This window comes from Lytechinus pictus, chromosome 8 (assembly GCF_037042905.1).
Source record: "Lytechinus pictus isolate F3 Inbred chromosome 8, Lp3.0, whole genome shotgun sequence".
Lineage (NCBI taxonomy): Eukaryota > Metazoa > Echinodermata > Echinoidea > Temnopleuroida > Toxopneustidae > Lytechinus > Lytechinus pictus.
The window spans coordinates 9,548,259-9,572,543 of NC_087252.1; the positions used below are offsets into that span (position 1 = coordinate 9,548,259).

The following is a 24,285-nucleotide window of genomic DNA, read 5'->3' on the forward strand; positions in this document are numbered from 1 at the left end:
AAGGTTAATCAAGTATTACTGAACATCCTGCCTGAGTTTCATGTCACATGACCAAGGTCAAAGGTCATTTAGGGTCAATGAACTTAGACCATGTTTGGGGAATCAACATCAAAATCTTAACCTAAGGTTAAGTTTTTGAAATGTCATCATAACTTAGAAAATATATGGACCTAGTTCATGAAACTTACACATAAGGTTAATCAAGTATCACTGAACATCCTGCATGAGTTTCACATCACATGACCAAGGTCAAAGGTCATTTAGGGTCAATGAACTTTGGCCGAATTGGGGGTATCTGTTGAATTACCATCATAACTTTGAAAGTTTATGGATCTGATTCATGAAACTTGGACATAATAGTAATCAAGTATTACTGAACATCCTGTGCAAGTTTCAGGTCACATGATCAAGGTCAAAGGTCATTTAGGGTCAATGAACTTTGGCCAAATTGGGGTATTTGTTGAATTACAGCCATAAATTTGAAAGTGTGTTGGTCTAGTTCATAAAACTTGGACATAATAGTAATCAAGTATCACTGAGCATCCTGTGCGAGTTTCAGGTCACATGATCAAGGTCAAAGGTCATGTAAGGTCAAAGAACTTTGACCACGTTGGGGGTATTTGTTGAATTGCCATCATATCTCTATAAGTGTATTGGTCTAGTTCATAAAACGTGGAAATAAGAGTAACCAAGTATCACTGAACATCTTGTGCGAGTAATAGTAGTTTTCAAAATCAGCACTGCTGCTATATGGCGCGTGATGCATGCAGGTGAGACGGCCAGAGGCATTCCACTTGTTTGCATAGTCAGCCCCCACTTTGAAAACCAATCCGCGGCCCCTGCATGACCCTGGGCAGCGGGAGGTGTTACATTATTCTTCACAGGCAGCACCCCCTGTAATTCTGGTAGGTGTGACAATATTTTTTGCTTGTCATATTTCTCGGAACCAAAATGACCATCTTTTTTCTTTTCTTTTTTTTACAGTGAAACCCCCATTTTCTGCTTGTCAAATTTACATCAGCGGATCAGCATCCCTTGTAAAATAAAATGGTCCAAGGGCCCTGCGTTCATTGGTACTAAATTCTATAAAGATAATATTTACGAGTATTTTTTATACTATGGAATATTTATGTTCATTACTGGAGAACCGGGAGAAAAAACAAAACACAAAAAATGATACATGTAGGAATATTCGGATTGCAGTGATTTTGCTGGCGAAAATATTGTCTTTTACCCAATTTCGTCCCTCTCTCATATCTTACTCTCACCTAACTCCCCCCTTTCCATCAGTCTCACTCTGTCTTCTCCACCTCCCATGTGTCACTCTCTCGCTTCTCTTCTGCCCCCTTTCTAACTCTTCCATTCCCCCGTCTCCATTACTCTATTTCTTTCTCTATTCTCCTATCCCTCCCTTATCCGTTTTCTGTACGCCATCGCCCATTCTTCAATTCTGCTTCTACCCCCTCTCTCCGATCTGTAAACCTCCTTGCTTCCCTCTCTTCTCCTCCTATTCCTCTCGTATGCCCCGTCTCTCCGATCTGTAAACCTCCTTACTTTCCTCTCTTCTCCTATTCCTCTCTCAACTCCTTTCCCCCTCTTACCTTCTGTTTATTCTCAATTGCTCACTTCTCTTCTCGTTGCTTTCCATCTCTCCTGTACCGTTTCTACCCCCTTCTCTCATTCAGTTCCTCTCCCTTCCCTCTATCTTCCTCTTTTATCTGCTGTCTGTTCTCCATCGCTCACCTCTCTTCCATTCCATCTCCTCTTTTCTCTGCTCTCCCATTCTGCTTCTAAACCCCTTTCTCTTCACCCCCTCTTCTCTCCAAATCTCCCATTCTTTTCTGCCTTTTGTCCTCTGTCTCACACTATAGTGGGAGGGGGGGGGGGAGGGAGTATGGGGATACTGCCATTACAAGATGGACACCGTATGCTCGTACACAAAATCATAAATGGGTTGTTTTCCACGGTTGGCACATACCATGAAAACTGAAAAGAGCACTTGTTTCACCCTATAAAAAATGCAATTCTTGTTGCTTTGTTTAGGGTGGGGGAAAACGCGATTATTAATGGTCTTAGTTGGACTCTTTGAGATGGAAGAAAGATTGCTTGTTTAGGGTTCATTTTGAAAGTCTCTGTTCTACTGTATATGTAGCATGGTATTCACCTCCTTAAAGGCCAAGTCCACCCCAGAAAATTGTTGATTTAAATCGATAGAGAAAAATAAAACAAACATAACGCTGCAAATTTCATCAAAATCGGATGTAAAATAAGAAAGTTATGACGTTTTTAAGTTTTGCTTATTTTTCACAAAACAGTTAAACGCACAACTCAGCGATATGCAAATGAGAGAGTCGATGATGTCCATCACTCACTATTTCTTTTGTTTTTTATTGTTTGAATTATACAATATTTCAATTTTTACAGATTTGACAACAAGGACCAACTTGACTTAACCATAAACTGTTAAAATAATGGTAATTCCACATGTTCAGGGAGTAATAAAATTTTGTTTCACACGACAATGGGGAGAAAATTAGAATTTTTCATATTTCATATAATGAAATACAAAAGAAATAGTGAGTGGGTGACATCATCAGTCTGCCAATTTGCATACCTTCCAGGATGTGTATATAACTGTTTTTGTGAAATTAAGGAAAAGTTTAAAATGTCATAACTTTCTTATTTTACATCCGATTTTGATGAAATTTTCAGTGTTTTGCTTGTTGGATTTTTCTCCTTTTATTCAAATAAACTTTTTGGTGGGGTGGACTTGTCCTTTAACAATGCGTGTGGACACTGGGGTCCCACCCCCCCTCTTTATTTCTTTTGTTTCCTTACCTACCACTAAACTTTGCCAAAAAATTCAACCAAAGAAAAAAAACAGTTATGCATGAGTAAGCACACACAAAAGACAAACTACTCCCTTTTCAAATTCAATGGAGACATTTCTATTATTCATTAAGAGTGAAGTTTGGTATCACAAAGTAAATGTAAAGACAAAATAGATCAATGTTGATCTAATATATGGAAAAAATATTTTGTGTGATTTTTCTAATTGACATAGTATTAAAATGGCATCAAGACGTGTAGGCCTGAAGCAACATTGCAAAGTTATTGCACTATAATGTGATTGCTCAAAACAAGTTTCTAGTCCTATCATTATCTTGTTCAATAAAATATAATCTTAAAATCGCCATAGACATAATAGCAATAGGTTATTTAACCCTATAAGGACTGGGCTATTTGAGATCAAATGAGGACTGGGGGGGGGGGGCATGATGGCCCCCCTTCTGATCTCGGCCGCCGTTCAAACGATCGCGCCGAAATTTGGCACACACATTCCTTACCACATAACCTACAAGATGGTATAAATAAAAATCCGAAAATAAATTATGAATAAAATATGCAAATTTATTCATGAAAAACATTATTTGCATTTCTAACACCCAATTTCACTTCAAATTTTCTTCTTTTTTTTGCAGATCTCATCTTTTTAATCTAATTTAAAGGTTTCCATAAAGAAAAATTGCGAAAGCCAATATTTTCTTATTTCTTTGTTTTTTCATCTTTTGTTTTTCAATGGAAATTATTACAGACCATTTAACAACTAAATAAAACCCTAAATTAATTAAGCAAACCGATTAGAATGAAAAATAATCACCCTTTTATGAATTTCATCTCCCATAGACTTTGTACACAAAGTATAAAAATGAGCCATTTTCGGCATGACATTGCCTCGTAAAAAGTCCAATGACGTCGCTATGCTATACCCGAATGTCGCGAATTTGGTCTCAAAAGTTGCGCGAGACTTCAAAGAAAAAAGTCATAAAATTTGTGGGCGCTAACTTTTTGCGTTTCGGAAATATCGCACGAAGCGTTGAGGGGGCCGTCATGCCCCCCAGTTCTTTTAGGGTTAAACTGCCATTCCTCTAAGATTGCTGTTGTTGTTGGGATTGTTCTGAAGGTTCCCCACCCTGTATCTTGTGCCTGAACATGTGAGACGTAAAGCTATGATTCAAGGAGAATGTCTTCAAGCAGATGTGACAGGTGAAGGGTCTCTTCTCTTCATGCATACTCTGCATGTGAACCTGTAAGCTATGCTTCACAGTGAATCCTTTCCCGCACACCAGGCACACAAAAGGGCGGATACCCTTGTGGCGTCTCTCATGCTTGGTCAGGCCACCTTTGTCGGGGAAGCCCTTGTTGCAGACAGTGCAGAAGAAGCGCATTTGCCGTGTCTGGTGCATACGTCTCTTGTGCTGGTAGACGGCGTTCTTGACGCGGAAGCCACGTCCACAGAGGTCACACTTGTAAGGTTTTAGACCGTTGTGTTCTCCTTGATGGTTGTTCAAAGCAGTCTCTGAGGCGAAGGATCGAGCACAGAGATTGCAGCGGTACAACCGATGTTGCTCATGGTTCTTGACATGATCCAAGAAACGGGCTTCGTTCATGAACATCCTTCCGCAGTCTGTGCATTTGTACGTTCCTTTTCCTTCGTGGACTTCCTTCTCATGCTCATAAGCTTTGGTCTTATCAACATACCTCTTGGAGCAGTAGCGACACTTGAAAGGTCTAGGTTTGATGTAATAGTCAGCCGCTTTACCCAACATGTCTTGGGGTTCCTGGGGTTTACCCTTCGCCTTTGCCTTTGGTTTCCGATTACGAGGCTGCATGGGCAACCTTTCAGTGTCCCTACTGGTTTTATTGCTAGCATTGTGAATTTCCTCTTCTTCAGGAATGGATAATCTTTCTTCACCAACAGAATTCGATCTTCCAATATTTTCAATATTATCATCAATATTTTTTGTCTGTGTTATTCTTTTATCAGGCTCTATGTTCATCTTGCAAGCTCTCTTCTTCGGCGTGCCTACGACATCCTTGAATTCTCTGTGTGTCATCTCATGCTTCAAGCACTCAAGCTTTTTGGCAAAGCGAATGGGACATATCCTGCACCTATGGTTCCTGACCACTGGTATACCATGCATATCTCGCTCATGTCTGTACAGCGCTCCTCTGGTTTTATAAGCTTTGTCACATTTGCTGCACTTGTGCGTCCTAATGACGTGCCTTGCCATGTGTTTTGTCAGCATGAATGTATTCCTCTGTCTCTCTCCGCATACTGGACAGGTGTGGTCTTCGGTGAACTCGTGGAACATGGCATGAGCCTCCAGCCTTCCCTCAGTTGGAAAGTTCTTACCACAGACAGTGCAGGTGTAGTGCTTGCTTGGTTCAGTGCTGTCTTCTTTCTCATTAGCTTGTTCAGAACTTGGACTAATGTTCTCAACGTCAGTCTTGGCTTTTACCATCCACGTTACAATGGGACATAGCTCCTTTGAGGAATCAGTCTCATGATCAAACTTGACGTGTCTTAGCATTCTCTTGGCAGATGGGAGCCTAGTGCTGCATTGCTTGCATTCAAATTCATTATCATCTGTGGAAAAGAGAAAGAAATCTTGCTTAAGATATCCTTTCCACACTATCCTTACCCACTTTACAACCTGACATATACATGTGCTTCAACCTTCATGGGGTTTTTTCAGGATTGTTTGAAAATGTTTCACTCAGTGGTTTGGGTTTTGTGGGCCTTTTCAGTAGGTATACAAAGAACTGATCAAAATATTTATTGTCCAGAATAATTTAGCAACTTTAATACATACATGTAACCACATGGGGGGGGGGGGGGGGGGAAGGCCTAAAGGTCACATAATTTACACTTACATGTAGGTATACAGTTGTCCACTCAAGAAACTAGCCCTCTTTTTTTTCACTGCTTAAACTATCATTGGGGGCAGGTTGCCCCATGCCCCACTCGACAATTAAAAAACCTACCTTCATGATAGATAAGATCATCCAATTTCATTTGAAATCCTACAAGGTCACTGTACACCTCACTATAGAACACCTTGAGCTCGTCTCCCGGCTCAATCGTCTTCATTGCTCGGAAGTAGACGTCACCAAACGACTGGATGGCCTCCAGGTTCTGTTCAGATTCATTCCGGGCGCACTGGACATAGGACATCATGTGTGAACGACCCTTGCCTTTGCCATCGATGTACAGAAAGACCTTGCCTCGTAAGCAAAGCTGTGATGACACAAATTAAGAAAAAAAACTGTTTTATACAGTGGAAATATTCAAATTTAACCACACTTCTGGAAAAAATATAATTACAAATTTTGATGATTGAATCTCCGAGTTGATGGATAAACCTTAATATGAGTTGTTAGCACCAGAGTTTGCACTGTAAACTTTCAAAAATACTGTATATCAGCAACTAAACAAGATATCATATATTGTTGTCTCTGAGACGATCACAATGGATTTCCAAAAACATTTTTGCTCCAGCGACATTTTTGGGATATCAATAACAATATTGTTGGATATCAATCACAGCCCAATTCTTGTTGTTAACAATCATCTGAATACAATATTTATATAATATGATATATTTTTAGCAAAACACAAATCTTCTCCTTCTCGAGGGTAGGTCTATCTCATCTAGAACAAGAACAGACCACAAGTAGTATGTAAAGTCATACAATTCCTGGAAATGCCCCCAGGTGTCTGCAGGCACAGACCATAGATTTTCGCAATTTGCATAGCGCATAATGCATGAGTCTGAAGTAGCGAGACTAGATTTACTATGTAGGCCTACTGTGAATGCCTCTCATACAGACAGAAGCCTGTATTCTGAAGTCGGGTTTAACTTAAACTCAGGTTTAAAGTTGTGGTTTAAGTATGGGAAGCCAAAAGTATCAAAATTTTTATTAAGTTATGTTTCTTACGTTTACTGTGCTCTTTCCTGATTCATCGATGGTGAAGACAATCATCTATTTATACTTCCTACCCAATTATGAATGATTTGAGAGCCGAATGAGCTAAAGTATGATATCTCTTCTGTTAGTGATTATGTAACAATTGGCCTTCCATAGTTAAACCACAACTTAAAACCAGAGTTTAAATCAAACCCGACTTCAGAATACAAGCCTTTGGATTCTAATTTGTGTCAAATTTGATTCTGCGTTTGCAGACTACGCCCTCCGGTTCCATGACAATTGCTCCGCCGACAATTGCTACGCAAAATACGACAACTGCTCCGCCGACAATTGCTCCGGACAGTTGCTCCGCCGACAGTTGCTCCGTCGACACTTGCTCCGCCGATATTTGCTCCGTCGACATCTGCTCCGCCGATATTTGCTCCGCCGACAGTTGCTCCGCCGAAAATTGCTCCGCCGACATCTGCTCCGATTTTACGACAATTGCTCCGCGACAATTGCTCCGCCGATAATTGCTCCGCCGAAAATTGCTCCAATTATACGACATTTGCTTCACGACAATTGCTCCGCAGTCTATTGCTCCGCCGTCATGTGCTCCGATAATACAATTGCATGAACATCTTACAAATTGTTTTGTTGTTGTTTTGTTCTTATTATTTTTATCTATTTATTTCATTCTCCCCTATCATCACAGCTTTCTGCTTAAAAAAACCAAATTGTTCTCCCTGCCGCCGCCACTGTCTTGACAAATTGTAACGCAGAAGGGGAATGACACACTCCCCATTGGAATTGTGAATCTGGATTTTTGTTCATATATTATTATCATTGGTTTCAATCCGGTCTTGAGCGGGGAGAGAATGGGGGGGGGGTGCTGGACACAATATCTCTTCCATAGGCGGATCCAGGGGAGGGGCCGAGGGCCCCCCCCCCCCACTGGCTGAACAAAAAAAAAAGAAAAAAAGGAAAGAAAGAAAAAAGATGGAAAGAGAAGAGTAAAAAGAAGAGGAGGAAGACGAGTAAATAAAATAAGATGAGGGAAAGACTTGGAAAATAAAAAGAATCTTTCATGTCACTGTATAAAATTTTCCCTCGCGCTTCGCGCTCGCATTGCCTGTTCAATAATTATGGAGTTTAAATATCAAGTTTGGAAGTCAATATACAAAACATATTTCACCTCGGGAATCGAACTTTCATTGTTTTGTGTGATTTACAAATTGATTTTTAAAAAGTGCTCTGTAAAAATGTCAGTTTTATGGTCTGAATTTTAACATTTTCTACTCGCGCTGCGCACTCGCAAATTTTGATATATCAGGTACCTATTATTTTCGTGTATTCCGTAAAGTTTTCAAAATATCCCTTTTCAGGTCCGATTGTCAAAACGTATCAGCTAGCGCTGCGCTCGCATTTGAATGGAGAGTTATGTATTTCTCAATATTGAATATACAAATAAACTACTTAAAATCCCCATTTAATGAAATTTGCTCATTTGAATATTCACAGTTTAATTGCTAAAATTGATGAACTTAGATTACTTCTGAGAAATTCATCATTTGATGTTGTCGGATTGAATGAGACACTTTGCGACTCAATGATTGATGATTCTGAATTGCGTATTGATGATTATGTCTTATTACGTAGAGATCGTACGAGACACGGAGGTGGTGTGGCTGTATACATATCGAAGAAGTTCAATTACAAAAGAAGGGATGATCTGATTTCACCAAATTTAGAATGTATTTGGTTTGAATTGCATTATCCAAACAAGTCTCCAATTCTGGTTGGGGAGTTTTATAGACCTCCGAATTCTCATGTTGATTTCTTTGAAGAATTAGACAGAAACTTGGATGCTGCTCTCTTGGAAGATATGAGCAGTATTATTTTGGGTGATTTCAACTGTGATTGTATGCCACAACTAAATGATGTGAATGGGGAAAAAATAATGTTTTATACAAATATGTACGGGCTGAGTCAGCTAATTGATACTGCTACAAGAGTTACAAATACCTCTGCCACTTTAATTGATTTGATATTTGTATCAGACAAAGAACTATACAGTGAATGGGGAATATTTGAAACTAGTATAAGTGATCATTATTTGGTGTATACAATTCGCGATTTCAGTGCTAAGATGTATAAAGATTCTGAATTTGCAGAATTTCGTTCATTTAAAAATCTTGATGAGGAAACATTTTATAGTGAATTGAGAAATATTCCTTGGCAGGTCGTAAAAGATATAGATGATGTTGATGTTGCTTGGGATGTATGGTTGACATTTTTCAATGATGTAATCAACAGGCACATTCCCTTTTGTAAAAAGCGGATAAGAAAAAAAGCTTGTCCTTGGATATCTGACGAGGTTGTCAAGCTAATGAAGGAACGTGATAAGGTTCTAAAAACAGCTAAAGTTAACAAAAATAACGATATTTGGGACACATACAAATTTCTGAAAAATGAAGTTATTCATCTCATGAGAAAAAGTAAAAAAGAATATAATGCTAACCAGATTTCACAAAATCAAAAGAATAGTAAGAAAATGTGGAGATGTTTGAGAGAACTTGTGCCCAAGTCATTACCTATTTCTCCCAACACCATAAACGTAGATGGAACAGATGTGTCGGGCAATGCAAATATTGCTGAAGCATTTAATGAATTTTTCATTTCAAATGCTACTAATATTACTAAGGACCTGCAAAGGGATACGTCTCAACAGAGAGTTCAAGTAGAAGATGATACAAATGTTGGTTCAATTCACTCTCAATTTGAGCTAGAGTTGATTACTAGAGATTTTGTTTTGAAACAGATTGATAATCTGAGTATAGATAAATCAACTGGGGAAGATAATGTTAGCTGCAAACTTTTAAAGATGACAAAAAATGTTATCGCAGAGTCCCTTTGTGATATTATTAACAAATCCCTTACTACTGGAGTTGTTCCTCGTGAATGGAAAAAGGCTCGGGTAGTACCAATATTTAAATCTGGTGATATGTCTTCGTTGAATAATTACCGCCCAATTTCTATATTACCAATCGTGAGTAAAATTTTAGAAAGGGCTGTTCACCAACAGCTAAGTGAATTCTTGGACGTGAATGATTTATTACACCCAAATCAATCTGGTTTTCGGCCTATGCATTCAACAACTACTGCCCTTGCAAAACTTGTAAATCAGTGGTCGTTAAACATTGATAACAATTTAATTTCTGGAGTTGCGTTCATAGATCTTCATGGACCATGAGCTGCTTTTAAAGAAATTAACTTGCATTGGTTGTAGTAAGAGGACTATCACTTGGTTCAAATCATATTTATTTGATCGACAACAAGTGACACAATTCAAAGGAGCCAAATCGCACCCTTCAATCGTCAAATTAGGCGTGCCACAAGGGTCAATTCTAGGTCCCCTTTTATTTTCAATATATGTTAATAGTTTACCTGAATGTATTCATGAAGGTATTATAGATATGTACGCTGACGACACGACACTTACCGTCAGTGCGAATGATGCGACAGTTTTGGAAGAAAAATTAACTGTTGCATTAAACAAGGTCATGGCATGGATTAAAGATAATCAGCTCGTCCTCAACACTGAAAAAACTTGTGTCATGATAATAGGTTCTCGTGCTAATCTCAGGAAAATAGATTCTTTCACGATTTCGTTAAACGGTGATTTGATAAATAGAGTTCAATTCACCAAATGCTTAGGAGTTTTGATAGATGAAGAACTGAAATGGTCAAAACAAATTGAAAATGTATGTAAACTTACTCAGAAAAGCATTGGCATAATAAAGAGAGCGAAAAGTTCTTTGCCTGTGCAGTCCTTAAAGTTGCTTTATAATAGTTTAGTGTTGCCAAGATTTGATTACTGTTCTGCTGTATGGTCGAATAGATTTCAATCCCATACAATTAAGCTGCAAAAAATTCAGAAGAGGGCTGCAAGAATTATATTGAACAAGACATACGACACACCGTCGGCTGATTTGTTCACAAGTCTTAAATGGATGACACTAGACAAACGATTTGAGCTCAGTCGCGTTTTGATGATATTTAAATGTGTTCATAATTTAGCACCTTCTTACCTTCAGGTAAACTTAACCAATCCAAATGATGTACATGAACATCATACCAGACAGAGAGACAGTGGATATTTACGCGTGCCCAAGTTTCGCACTGATTGTTATAAGTGTAGTCCAATCGTATCTTCAATATTTGAATGGAATAAGCTTGATAATTCAATTAGAACAGCTCCTTCTGTCATTTCATTTAAGAGAATGTTTAAAAGAACTTGTAATTTATAAATAACTTGCAGAACATCCACTGCTGTGCTTATTTTGTGTTAGCATGACCTTGATGATTTGGTGTATATTATCAGTATTTTCAAGATGCCCTTCTTAATTAATTTGATTTATTGATATTTTATTATACGTCAAACGAGTGCCCGTCTGCGTTTTGTTAGCTGCTAAGTTTGTTAATGTTTCGTTTTACATTCAAATCCTAATGTGAATCTTAATGCTGTAACATTCTGTACATACGTTATGCATTTTGTAAATATGTTTATTGTTATTCAGGGCCCCATGGAAGACCACTACTTATTGGTGAATGGGCTACCCTGTCAAAATATCAGAAATAAATAAATAAATAAATAAAATGACAGTTTATCAAAAAATTTGGCTCGCGATTTGCGCTCGCATTCATGGTTAAAAATATATTAACTGATGCATCCTATTTATGACTACGAAAGTAATTGAAATGTCCAGTTTTCAGACCATAATATCATCAGATTTCGTGCCGTCATTAGGCATTAATGAGTAAGATATTAATTTAGAAATTAAATTGTCCCTTTTGTTTTGTCTCGCGCTTAGCAAGAGGAATAGGAAAATAGTCATCATTTTCATATGATGACATGTCCTAAGGATGTCCCGGTCCTATATATGTCAAAACTCAAAGTAATAATAGAACATATCAGCTCTTTATTAAGTGCAATCCATATCCCCCTCACAAATTCACAAAGTGCTTGAAATATAGAGCAGAAATTGACTCTTTTTTACGTCGGAAAATCAAATAGTTTATTCTATTTAAAACATTATCCAGTTTCAGATCACAATATCAAAAATGTTCTGCTCGCGCTTTGTGCTCGCATTATCAAGTTAGGAAGATCCCATATTACTCATTCTTTTCATGGTTTACAAAACATGAATAGAGTGTTCCGTTTTAGGTCTAAATCTCGATTTTTCCGCCCGCGCTTCGAGCTCGCTTTAATTGGTTAGTTATATAGCTATCCTGTTCACGATTACAAAAATTGATTGAAATTTTCAATTCTTTATGTAGAAATTTCAAAATGTTTCAGCTCGCGCTTCGCGCTCGCATTATTTGATTGTTGAAATATGTAGTGTCTTCATGGCTAAGTGCAAGCAGTCCTTAACAGGTTATCTTTTCGATCACTTTAAAATGTATACATTAAAAAAATTTCTGCTTGCGCTTTGCGCTCGCATTATTAATGTAAGGAAGATCCCCAATTACTCATCCTTTTCATGATTCACAAAACATGAATAGAGTGTCTCGTTCAGTAGGTCTAAATCTCGAAATTTTCCGCTCGCGCTTTGCACTCGCTTTATATGATTTTTAAAGTATTTAACGTCTTCATGGCTATCTGCAAGCAATCTTTAACAAGTTCCTTTTCCATCAGTTCATTTCTGCTCGCGCTTCTCGTTCGTAGTAATTATTTAATTGCATACACATCTTTCTCAGGATAACAAACATTGACCAGAATATTCCAATTTTAGAAAAAAACCATTAAATTTCCTTTAAAAGTTTAGCTCGCGCTTCGCGCTCGCATTATATAAATAAGGATTATGATATTATATATTTATGTTGATTTATAAGAATAAAGCTAAGTGACTTTAGGACTACCCCTTCAAAGAAACCAAAATCATCATCGAGCGGCCGATCGGGGAAAATATGGCTATAAACCCCCCCCCCCTCCTATTGGCGAAGGCTAGATCAGCCCCTGCCCTTCTGCTTTCCAGCAACTTATACACCATACATTCGCGCCCCCCCTCTCTCTCTCTCTCCCTCTTTCTCGTTTTGTTCTTTCACACTATTAATTTTCATTGGTTACCGCTTGATTTATTGTATATTTATCAGCATTACAATTGTTAATATTTTTATCAATATTTTTTAATACGTCTTGGGCCTTATCTACCCTTGAAACTTTTTTCTTTAAATTTGTTTCAAACGAAAGCATGATCATCACTGGCGTACAGATAGGGGAGGGGCGTGCTAGGGGTCACGGATCCCCCCCCCCATTCTCCCTACCAATGAAAAAAAAAGAATAAAGGAAAGGAAACTAAATGTCATCCTTGTCTGGCCCCCTCCATTTTTTTTGTTGGCTCATTACGCTACTGGTGAGTTGCTATAAGACGAGACTTCGGTTGTATTTTTTTCTATTCTGTGCAATAGCAACAATATAAATATATTTTAATAAATGAATATATGTATGTATCTCTCTCATAACGTAAAAACAAATAATGTTGTTTCTAAAAGACAATAATACACATATATATACCAGTAATAATATAGTTACATATTCATGAAACCCAATAACGCATCGCACTGAATTTATAATGCGAGCACGAAGCACGAGATGTTATTAACCTGGAAAGGGGACATTTATACGCATTTTTTTTTATTGTAAACATAAAACATACCTATTGAATTTCACCTGGAGCAAATATCTCAAATTCGGAGCATATTTCGCCAGAGGGATTTTGACGCTAAGAATTTTTTTTTTGTCCCGTCATAATAATTACATGAACACGCGTATTTTTTTTTTCATTTTAATCACCAGGCACGAAATAAAACTTAAACAAATGCCCCCCAAGGAATAAGAATTAAGAATATCTATCCCTCCTTTGTGCTTATCCCTTTTTTCTATTTCTTTCTATGTTATGTATCAGGGGCCGCGGAACCGGGGGCTGGGGGCTTCAGCCCCCTCCCCCTCCCCCTCCCCCCTTTTTTTTCCAAAACCGTGTACAAAAACGTAAAAATGACCATATGATTGTGATTTTTAGCATGGTCAGCCCCCACTTTGAAAAACGTTCCGCGGCCCCTGTTTATGTCATGTAATATATCAAATTTATAATTTCTGAAGGTTTCCATGGCGAAGAAGAATAGTGTAGTAGGTTTCACGGTACACCATGTATTCTTTCTTGGGCATATGTTGGTCCTGAAAAGGACCACCCAATCTCAACGTTTCGACAAGTGTGTTCTTGTCGTCCTCAGGAGAATGAGCAAAGTTTGTAAAAGCAGGCCTTATATACTCTGTCGGAGTGCCGTATGCACGGTATCTCGCAGGGTACATGTCTCTGATTGGCTAGATAGGTCACATGACATCCACATATGCGGACGTGGGTGACAACACACAAATTGGGCGCGCAAAACCAGCGACGACCGGAAATTGCTGTCAGTTATCATTCCCGCTAGGATTAGCATGAATGACAAAAGTCACCACTTCCGCCCATACACTGCAGTGCTCACACGTGTGTGGAACGTCCGGGTAGGCTAATTAGGCAAATTAGCCTCTTTGTCTAGAACGGTAAGCCAGATATTGCTGAGTTGGAGGCCGCTGTCTTGAGGAACAGTGTTATGTTCCTCAATCTCCAACGCTTCTCTGACTCTCCGTTGATACCAGTAGGGGACACGGGTGACTAGTCTACTCTCATCCCAAAGAATCCGGTGATCATGCGTATGGGCATGATCGATGATTGCAGATTTTTCCCTCTCGTCTCTCCTACCATGGGCCTTGTGTTCCTTAATCCGAGTGTTGAAGGAACGACCCGTCTCTCCGATGTATACGGCACTCCGATGCATACGGCACTCCGACAGAGTATATAAGGCCTGCTTTTACAAACTTTGCTCATTCTCCTGAGGACGACAAGAACACACTTGTCGAAACGTCGAGATTGGGTGGTCCTTTTCAGGACCAACATATGCCCAAGAAAGAATACATGGTGTACCGTGAAACCTACTACACTATATCAAATTTACTTTGCAATATATATATTATAATATACACATTTGTAAATTGACGTCTTCATCCTGTGCTACAATTGTTATGCGCATGAAAGTACGAATTAATTTAAATGTCGCAATATCGGAGCAATTTACGGCGGAGCCGATGTCGGCGGAGCAAACATTGACGGAGCAGATATCGGCGGAGCAATTGTCGCGATGCAATTTTCGGCGGAGCAGATGTCGGCGGAGCAATTATCGGCGGAGCAGATGTCGGCGGAGCAAATATCGGCGGAGCAATTGTCGTATAATCGGAGCAGATGTCGGCGGAGCAATTTTCGGCGGAGCAGATGTCGGCGGAGCAAATATCGGCGGAGCATATGTCGACGGAGCAAATATCGGCGGAGCAAGTGTCGACGGAGCAAATATCGGCGGAGCAAGTGTCGACGGATCAACTGTCGGCGGAGCAACTGTCCGGAGCAATTGTCGGCGGAGCAGTTGTCGTATTTTGCGTAGCAGTTGTCGGCGGAGCAGATGTCGGCGGAGCAATTGTCGGGTCACCCGCCCTCCCCCCGGTTTGATGAGTTGATGATTCGTACCCTTTGGAAATTACACCATTACACTTATTTCAATAACAGAAAAACATTATTGATTTCTTTCTCTCTCCATTCTTGACATACCTCCCAAGTAGATTCCTTAGGAGCTCCACTATCCTCATCCAGCAGATTGCCTTCATATGGACCGAACATTGTCCCCTTCTCTACCAATCCAGTTGCGATCACACCCCTGATATTCTCCTTGTCATCTGAATCAAACTTAAAATGTAAGAAATCTGGCAAATCTGCTCCTGGCGTCTTCTCCTCCCCTTTGGACTTCTCTCTCGACTTCCGTCCTCTCGAGTTAAAGACACTTTGTGATACAAACAAATTCTTCTGCAAAGCGGATGATGGTGTGAGGATGTTTGGTGTTCTGGATTGTGAGGTAGTGTTTGGTGGGACGATGGTCGGATGGGATAGAACGGTCTGACGGATGGAGGAGATGGTGGAGGGAAAGGTTGAGGTAGGCGCAGTGATTGACTGAAGACGGAGATGAGCAGAAGTGAGAGAGTTTGGAGCGTCGGGTTGCTCTTTGCTGATGATTCCACTGCTGGCTGCAGGATCGAGAGGGGTAATCACAGGGGTGTGGTCACTGGTGATAACTGGTGGAGGGGTGAAGATACCAGCCTGACAGGTGGTAGGAGAGGTAGAGGATGGGAAGCCTGATGATTGGGTGGTAGGTTGGAGTAAAGTGACATGTTGAAGGCCCGGAGAATAATTAACAGGATGGTCACTGGAGGCTTGAAGACTTGTGTTGGCATTTGGATGTACAGATCCTGCACCCGACACAAAAAAAATCAAAATGATGTAGTCATATGGCAGCTGAGGACATGCATGCCAATGCATTTTGATGGGTTGGCAGATGCCTTCAGAAGTGCAAGCAGACTTTGATTTTAAGCCTTCATTTCAGTCAAGAAAAAAACAAGACCAGAAAAATGATAGACCTGGCCTGTTTCATAAAGGACTTACAACTGTTTATGGCAACTACCATGGTAGCAGGGCTCATCAGCCAATCAGAATCAAGGTTACCATGGTAGTTGCCATAAAGGCAAAGTTACAGCAGTTGCAAGTCCTTTATGAAATGGGCCCCTGGGGTCTGTCTCATCTATGGCAAAATTGTAATTATGGCAACCATGGTCTTAAATTACTCAACAGCCAATCATTGAAAATGACCTTTGACCTTACCATGTGACCTCTGACTGCAGCATAACATGCACGTCTCCTAAGTCCATCTACCATCCTAGTTTGGTTGAAAAGTGACTTACGGTTGCGGAGTTAGGTGTCATAAGATAGTCTTGCATGTAAACTTTAATGTTGACCTGAAAATGACCTTTGACCTTACCATGTGACCTCCAACTGCAACATAACATGCAGGTCCCCCTAGTCTATCTACCATCCAAGTTTGGTTGAAAAGTGACTTACAGTTGCGGAGTTGTGTCATAAGATAGTCTTGCATGTAAACTTTAATGTTGACTTGAAAATGTTCTTTGACCTTACCATGTGTGTGACCTCTGACTGCAGCATAACATGCACGTCCCCCAAGTCCATCTACCATCCAAGTTTGGTTGAAAAGTGACTTACAGTTGCAGAGTTGTGTCATAAGATAGTCTTGCATGTAAACTTTAATGTTGACCTGAAAATGACCTTTGAACTTTAATACCAAGTGACCTCTGACTGCAGCATAACATGCACGTCCCCTAAGTCCATCTACCATCCTAGTTTGGTTGAAAAGTGACTTACGGTTGCGGAGTTAGGTGTCATACGATAGTCTTGCATGAAAACTTTAATGTTGACCTGAAAATGTTCTTTGACCTTACCATGTGACCTCTGACTGCAGCATAACATGCACGTCCCCCAAGTCCATCTACCATCCAAGTTTGGTTGAAAAGTGACTTACGGTTGCGGAGTTAGGTGTCATTAGAGAGTCTTGCATGTAAACTTTAATGTTGACCTGAAAATGATCTTTGACCTTACCATGTGACCTCTGACTGCAGCATAACATGCACGTCCCCCAAGTCCATCTACTATCCAAGTTTGGTTGAAAAGTGACTTACGGTTGCGGAGTTATGTGTCATAAGGTTTGGGACGGACGGCCGACATTTGGATCCCTAAGTCTCGCCTTCACCTCTGGTGGGCGAGACAAAAACAAACAAACTTACCAGTATAAATGGAACGGAGCATAACCTGGCCATTTCCAAACTCTTCCCTATTCCTCAACGGCTCTACCTGGTCAACCATGAACGGGGGTTGCTGTGGTGAGATGTGGAATGGGATCTGGTAGTGTTGTAGGTGTTGCTGCTGTAACTGGGGATGATGGAGAGTGTTGGGGGGATGACGTTGATCCTTGTCTCTCTCACCAGACGGATAAAAACCCTGACGATAGCTTGGATCCATGTTACATTCCTTTATCATTCACAATGGGATCTGAAAGAGAAGAGAAAATTTGTGTTAATGGACCATGTGATAAGAGATGGAAGATTGCCAAACCTAATTGCTGCAGCCCACAGGGTATGATGGTAGAGGTCAAACATTACAATACAGGGAGAGTGAAGCACTTGGTTTGATGATGTTGAAAAATAGAATAATCTTTTGTTATAAAGAGGTTCAAACAAGAGTTTGGGAAACAAAAGGTGATAAAGATACAGAGCCAACACCAAAATGTGATTAAAGATGGAAGATAGCAAAACTTGCTGCAGCCCACAGGGTATGGTGGTAGAGATCAAACATTACAATACAGGGATAGTGAAGCACTTGGTATGAAGATGTTTGAAAATTGACTTATCTTTTGTTATAAAGAGGTTAAAACAAGAGTTTGGGAGACAGAAGGTGAAAAAGATAGAGAGCCAACACCAAAACGTTTTTCCCCTTCTTTTTTATTTTGTTATGAAAAGCAGAGAAGGCTTTGTTTTGTTAATAAAGAGAAATTATTCAAAAAACAAAACAAAAAACCTGGGTCTCTAGTAAGATTGGAAATAAAATATGATCTTTAATCCCCTTTTACAGGGATGGTACTAAAGTTAGACGGAAATTCCTTGTCTGCTGAGCTGCTCCATTTAATATTTTGATCTCTTACTCCTTCACAATCACAGACAGAATATTTAATGTGTAAACTCTGAACCCCCTACACACCAACTCAATGAACGCTTGCGGCCTCGCGCTCGCCACTGCATTGACATTTTCGGCAGAGCTGCTTGCATGAATATTCTGGCGTAAAGCCTAAAGACCATATTTACACACAAGATTCAAACGTAATAAGTGGGAAATAAGGCAAGTGAAAAACAATGGAACTAAACTAGTAGGGATTTAGGCTCTGGACAGTCTAAATATACAATGGACTTAGACTAGTTTTCTGGAAACCAGTTCAGGAAACCAGTTTGGAAGATCGCTTTGCTAGCATTCCCATTTGATCACCCGAAAGTGGTTTTCATTTCAAAACCACTTCACAGAAAGCATTTCTGTAGCTATTAAAAAACATTTGAAGCCAACTCACCCATTGACTTTTTGGACACATGTCTACAGATCAAATCTAGTGCCATTGCCTATCCTACCATACATGTACCCTATGGGTACGCTCTCAGCTCCGCGCGAAATTTGAAACTGCAGCGTAGGTATTCTCCACATGCCATGGTGCGAAGATCGCTTCCCGAAGAACGGTTATGGCGATCTTCCAGTTCAAAACTACATCGCGAGGTGGTTTTCTGATCTGGTTTGGAAGATCGCTTTCAAGACCACTAAAACACTAAACCGGTTTCCACTAAACTAGTTTTAAGAACGGTAGTGAGAATGGTGTCTTAGTTTGCCAACACTCCAAGTCTGAGATATATTTGAGAACTGAAGTGAAGCATGTTACATATAATTTACATGACCTAGATTACTTTGGAAAGGATACCAGTATGTAAAAAAGAACAGTAGTTTACAGATTATAAGAATCACGAGAATCAACCAAAATAAATATGTTAAGCACTTATTAAAATCTTGAGCCAGCAATTGGCTAAATTGGTAGGGCATATCCGTCTCATAACCAGTAGAGGTGCTGGTCCAAAAATTGGGATTGTCCCAGAAAAACAAGGATATCCTCATAAACCAAGACAAATAATGTCTTGATAAATTGAGACTGTCCTTGTTTATGGGGATGTTTTATTTCATTTCCCCCTAAGGCCCTAGGGGTCAAACTCACAAAGACATCAATTACGGGAATCGAGAGTGCTAAAAATAGATTCAGTGACCTCAATTCCCCCCCAGTTCACCGTCTATTTTGCATGACTTACCGTCTTCCAATAATCTTGTTATGAAACCTGATATGTTTACATTGACTAGCGCACTTGATTGGTGTCGGCACTTGACAGGAGAATGAAGATTTCTTGTGTAAAAAATCTTTAAAAACTGAGACAGTCCCTGTGAACTGGGACGATCCCAATTTTCTGACCAGCGCCTCCGGCTCTACTGACAACCGGGAGTTTAAACCCCGGCCACGTCAGACCAAAAGATGTTATTGTTAAAACTAAAAGATGGGAGTTGCTGCTGGTTGCTTCTACCCCCGTCTCGATCGGCCATTTTTGTTAAAAATTGTAACAAAATGGCCGATCGAGACTATGGGGTAGAGGAGAGAACTTTTCGTTTTTTTGACGAATTTGAGGTTCCAGTCTGTGCCCAGGCCCCACTCCTAGTACCTATGAGGTCCAAACATTACATGTATGGACCTCAGACATAGGCGACATCTGTACTTTTTTGGGTTAGAAATCTTTGTGAAGATGATTAGGCCCTATTTCAGTATTTGTGTATTATATCACAAGTATGACTATGAGCTTTATCATTGTCTGTTTATTAAATTTTTTATCTAATATTGTAAATGCTTTGTTAGCAATTAAAAAAAATGAAAGAAATGAAGGGGAACTTACATTTTGACGACTTTTTCCTGATTTTATTGCCAGTTGCTCTTCACTTCTGACTCGCGATCGCAGCTGATATGCAGATCATGTGATACACAATTCTGAGTACACGGGACTGAGCTTTGCAATCTATTCCTGGCAAAGCCAGAGCAAATTGGGGAGGGGTGAAAAATAATGATCATATATTAACCAGGGGTCTCACAACAACAATCAAGAAGTTTGAGATAGACAGCAATGAACATTCAGAATTTCATGACCAGTGCAATTATGAGGGAAATATAATAATACTAATACAAATGTACATTGTCATGACATGCAGAAATAAATAAATAAATAATAAAAAAAAATAACTCACACGACAGTAATCCTGATTGAAGTTGCCGACAATTTTGATTACCTATGCATGATGATTGAAGTTAGCTGACTAATTGCTACCAGGCTGGGCACTGGTATCAAAAGTTGAATTAAAGCTAGACTAGACATTTACAAAATAATAATATTAATATATACAGGGGCGGATCTAGGATTTTCCAAAAGGGGGAGGGGCACATCTTCCCGATGAAAATTTGACAAGCAAAAGTAAAAATAATAAGGTCCTCACTTTCAAAAGGGGGGCACACTTGATGGCCGGGTAAAAACCACTCATTCAATGAACAATTAAAGGAGAATGAAACCCTTGGAGCAAGTTAGCTTTTGTGAAAGCAGAAAAATCAAAGAATAAGATCAACAAAAGTTTGAGTAAAATATAGGACTAGCAATATAAGAATTATGAGCATTTGAATGTCGAGATCACTAATGCTATGGAGATCCTCCCATTGGCAATGCGACCAAGATGTCACAGATGAACAACTCTCCCCTTTTGGACACTGAAAATATACCCCAAAACATCTTTTTTTGCTCATTCTAATCATATGACAAACGATTCATCAATTATATAATGTTGTGAAACCTCTGTACTTGTCCTCTCATAAAGAGAATTACACCTCACCTTGTGATAGACTCTATAAAAGTGAGAATATAGGTGAAATAAGTACTAAAGTAATGAGGGAGTTGTACGTGTGTGACATCACAGATCTTGGTCGCATTGCCAATGGTAGGATCTACATGGCATTACTGATCTCAATATTCAAATGCTCATAACTTTCTTATTATTCATTCAATCTTCCTCAAACTTTCAACAATATGTTTATTTGATTTTTCTCTTTGATATGGATTCAGCTGGTTTCAAGGGTTTCATTCTCCTTTAAGGTTATGATATAATGGGAAAAAATAACATATTTACTTTTAAAATTTTGATTATGGCTCTCAAAGGAGGGGGGCTGGGCAGGGGCCGGATTTGCCCCCCTCGAACCGCCAGTGAAATAAATATATATTACTGATCGACCCCAGTTCATATTACTAAATTCTCAAAAGTAAGTTCTGAGCCTTTTAGGAAAAATTGGTTAGAACAGCCAGCCGATTATTTGCTAATATTTTTGGGAATATATCTACCAGACCAAGTAAACAGTCAGATGTTTCTTTTTGTTGTTGATGTTCACTATTGTGAAAGTCAAATCTAATGGAACAAATGCAATTTTATCAATTCATATAACTAAAATAAATATATATTAGCAAACAAAAGAAATATTCAAACTCATGACAAGAATTCAGTGCAGTGTACAGCCCTATACCATTAGACAACTATTGACAGAAGATACTTCTCCACTTTCTCTATATCTGTTTGATATATAGCGCTATTCGAGGTATATGTTTCTTTCTATCTCCATGGTTTTACCAATTATATAATAAGGTACTATGCATATTAAACCACCATTTTCACTTCATCCTGAATTGTTGGGTTCAAAGCATGTTTTGCTCCTATGGGAGTGGGATAAATTAACTAAAAGTTTTATATCCTCACTGCTCATGTTGACATGATTATCATTTTTTCTGAAATACATTCTTCTATAGGTCCATTAGATGGTTTCTGTTGGTCCAACATAATTTATATTCAACCAACAGAAATGTTCTGTTGGTCCATCAGCATTTTTCTGTTGGTGGATGTTGGTCCAATAGGTATATTTTCTAATGGTTCTGTTGGTCCCATATTTCAGAAACCATTAGACTCCAACAGCTCTAATGGTTTCTGATTGGGATGATGGTCCATTAGGCTATTGGACCCTAATGGAATTTGGTCCTGGGATGTGAGTGAACAAAGAAATCTAGGGAGCAAAATAGGTGCAGAAAGAGTTGTGATAAAACACACACACAAAAAAATCAAGTGCAAGTACCTACTTAGCACTTTATATTGATTGAAAGTCAAGTTGAGTATGATTTTTGGAGTTGCATTTGATCACAACTCTTTCTGCAATAAGCCTAAGGAGTGCTTAAATAACACAATTGACTTAGAGTAAGATTGCCATATGGAATTAAAGAAATTTTACAAAAAACATAGAACTCAAACCATTGTGTACTGCATGGAGCATTCTTTTATTCTGCATCTTGCCACGTTCTGACAGTATTTTTACAAAGTGTAGAAAAATACAATTTACACAAAATATTGACATTAAACCTGACATATTTCAGTTTTAAATTAAATTCACATAATTTCTTGAAATTATATATATTCTTATACATAACAAGATAATCATTATAACCATATACTTTATTTGCTAATTACATAATCAAACATAATATATTGAATAACAGTTAAAGGACAATGAGATGGATACACTTTTAGTTTAATTTCCTGACACATACAATAAATTCCAATTCAAACCTTTCTAGATATCTACTTTAAAAAAATATATATATTTATATATATTCCCCTTTCCTCAAGGTCACAAAATCATTTTACTTCTACTTTTGAAATGATAGTTGTTATTTTAAAGCAACATAATAGGAGCTACTGACACACAAAACAAAAAAAAGAAAATATTCGAACTGTAAATTACCAATTTCTTTGTGGTCTATGTTGGACCTTAAAAAGTAAAGTTTGGTTTTGATAACAATCATAAAGTTAGTTTTAACAGTAAGAAAGTTATCATAAAGCATGGACTGGGTTGATTGATCGCTAAACTTAATGTTACAGGACCTACGCAAGGGTTTTTCCAAGCTATAATCAATGCACGCAGAGCTTGTTTATTATGTCAAATGTACTTCACTTTCAGCCCTTTTCTATCTAGTTTGCACTATTTCACAGCAACTTGTAAAGCAATTTGCTTTCTAAATCTCAGGATAAGAAATTTCTTATCATCCCTTCTCTTATAATCATCAATTTCTTTAGAAGCTTTTCTATTTTGCTCACTTTAAACAAAACCTAATTGAAATAAAAAAGGAGATCTCCATATTCAGTAGATTCTGTATAAATTGACCTTCTACAAGTGAAATATTTGCCTATTAAATCTAGGCATTTTATTCTGACCAGAATATGTAAAATTTTGTTATTCACATCTTGTAAGTCAAACGTCACCTTGGTCAAAAAGACTTCTGTGGAGATTTCACTAAGGCGAAGTCACTGGTAAGTCAATCCTTTGCATAATAACTCGCCTAGCTATTTACCAACATAGAACAACGCATGTGCATGAAAAGAACAAAGAAGAAATGCATTAATTGATTGCATAATAAAATAAAGCAGCCAATCGATCAGTATTTACATTAAAATCAAGATGTGAACAACCCTGTTCATGATGCTATTTGTACACATAATTCGCTACACAAACAAAGCTTCCAGGATTATATGAAGACATTGCATATTATGGGAAGATATATCTTTGAAAAAAGGTGGGAAAATGTACCTACACTTAGTGTAGAAAAAGACGTGTTTACAAAACATATTTATAAAAATATACTATGTACAATTTCACATGTCCTTCCTCCATATAGAAAATAACTCAATGACACCAGTCCACGATATGTGCCATTATTCAGTGCACAGTGAGTGCCTTGCACTTTTATTTAAAGGCATGATATCTTTGCATCTGGCCGTGGAGCTAAAGGCTAATATACAAACTTAAAGGACAAGTCCACCCCAACAAAAAGTTGAT

At 38.6% G+C, this 24,285-nt stretch overlaps 1 protein-coding gene across 5 annotated transcripts; it reads right to left on the bottom strand.

Moving 5' to 3' along the window:
• Positions 1-2,315: 2,315 nt before the first annotated feature.
• On the bottom strand, positions 2,316-20,655 carry LOC129266344 (zinc finger protein 135-like). Of its 5 annotated transcripts, none has more exons than XM_064103550.1 (6): positions 20,616-20,648; positions 20,270-20,389; positions 17,531-17,795; positions 15,456-16,147; positions 5,830-6,082; positions 2,316-5,431 (listed from the first exon to the last, which is right to left on the bottom strand). In XM_064103550.1, exons 3-6 carry the CDS (start codon positions 17,781-17,783, stop codon positions 3,930-3,932), a joined length of 2,700 nt encoding a protein of 899 aa, XP_063959620.1. In that variant the 5' UTR covers positions 17,784-17,795; positions 20,270-20,389; positions 20,616-20,648; the 3' UTR covers positions 2,316-3,929. The 5 variants fall into 5 exon arrangements, with proteins under 5 accessions (XP_063959620.1, XP_063959619.1, XP_063959618.1 ...); XM_064103549.1 differs by having other exon boundaries at positions 20,270-20,395; XM_064103548.1 differs by having other exon boundaries at positions 20,270-20,395; positions 20,563-20,623.
• Positions 20,656-24,285: the final 3,630 nt, after the last annotated feature.

Coding starts and splice junctions, on each gene's coding strand:
- LOC129266344 (XM_054904188.2), bottom strand. CDS start 17,783: ATGATAAAGGAATGTAACATGGATCCAAGCTATCGTCAGGGTTTTTAT. Junction 16,148..17,530: donor GCTCCGTTCCATTTATACTG/GTAAGTTTGTTT, acceptor TGTCGGGTGCAG/GATCTGTACATCCAAATGCC. Junction 5,432..5,829: donor TGATCTTATCTATCATGAAG/GTAGGTTTTTTA, acceptor TCTTTTCCACAG/ATGATAATGAATTTGAATGC.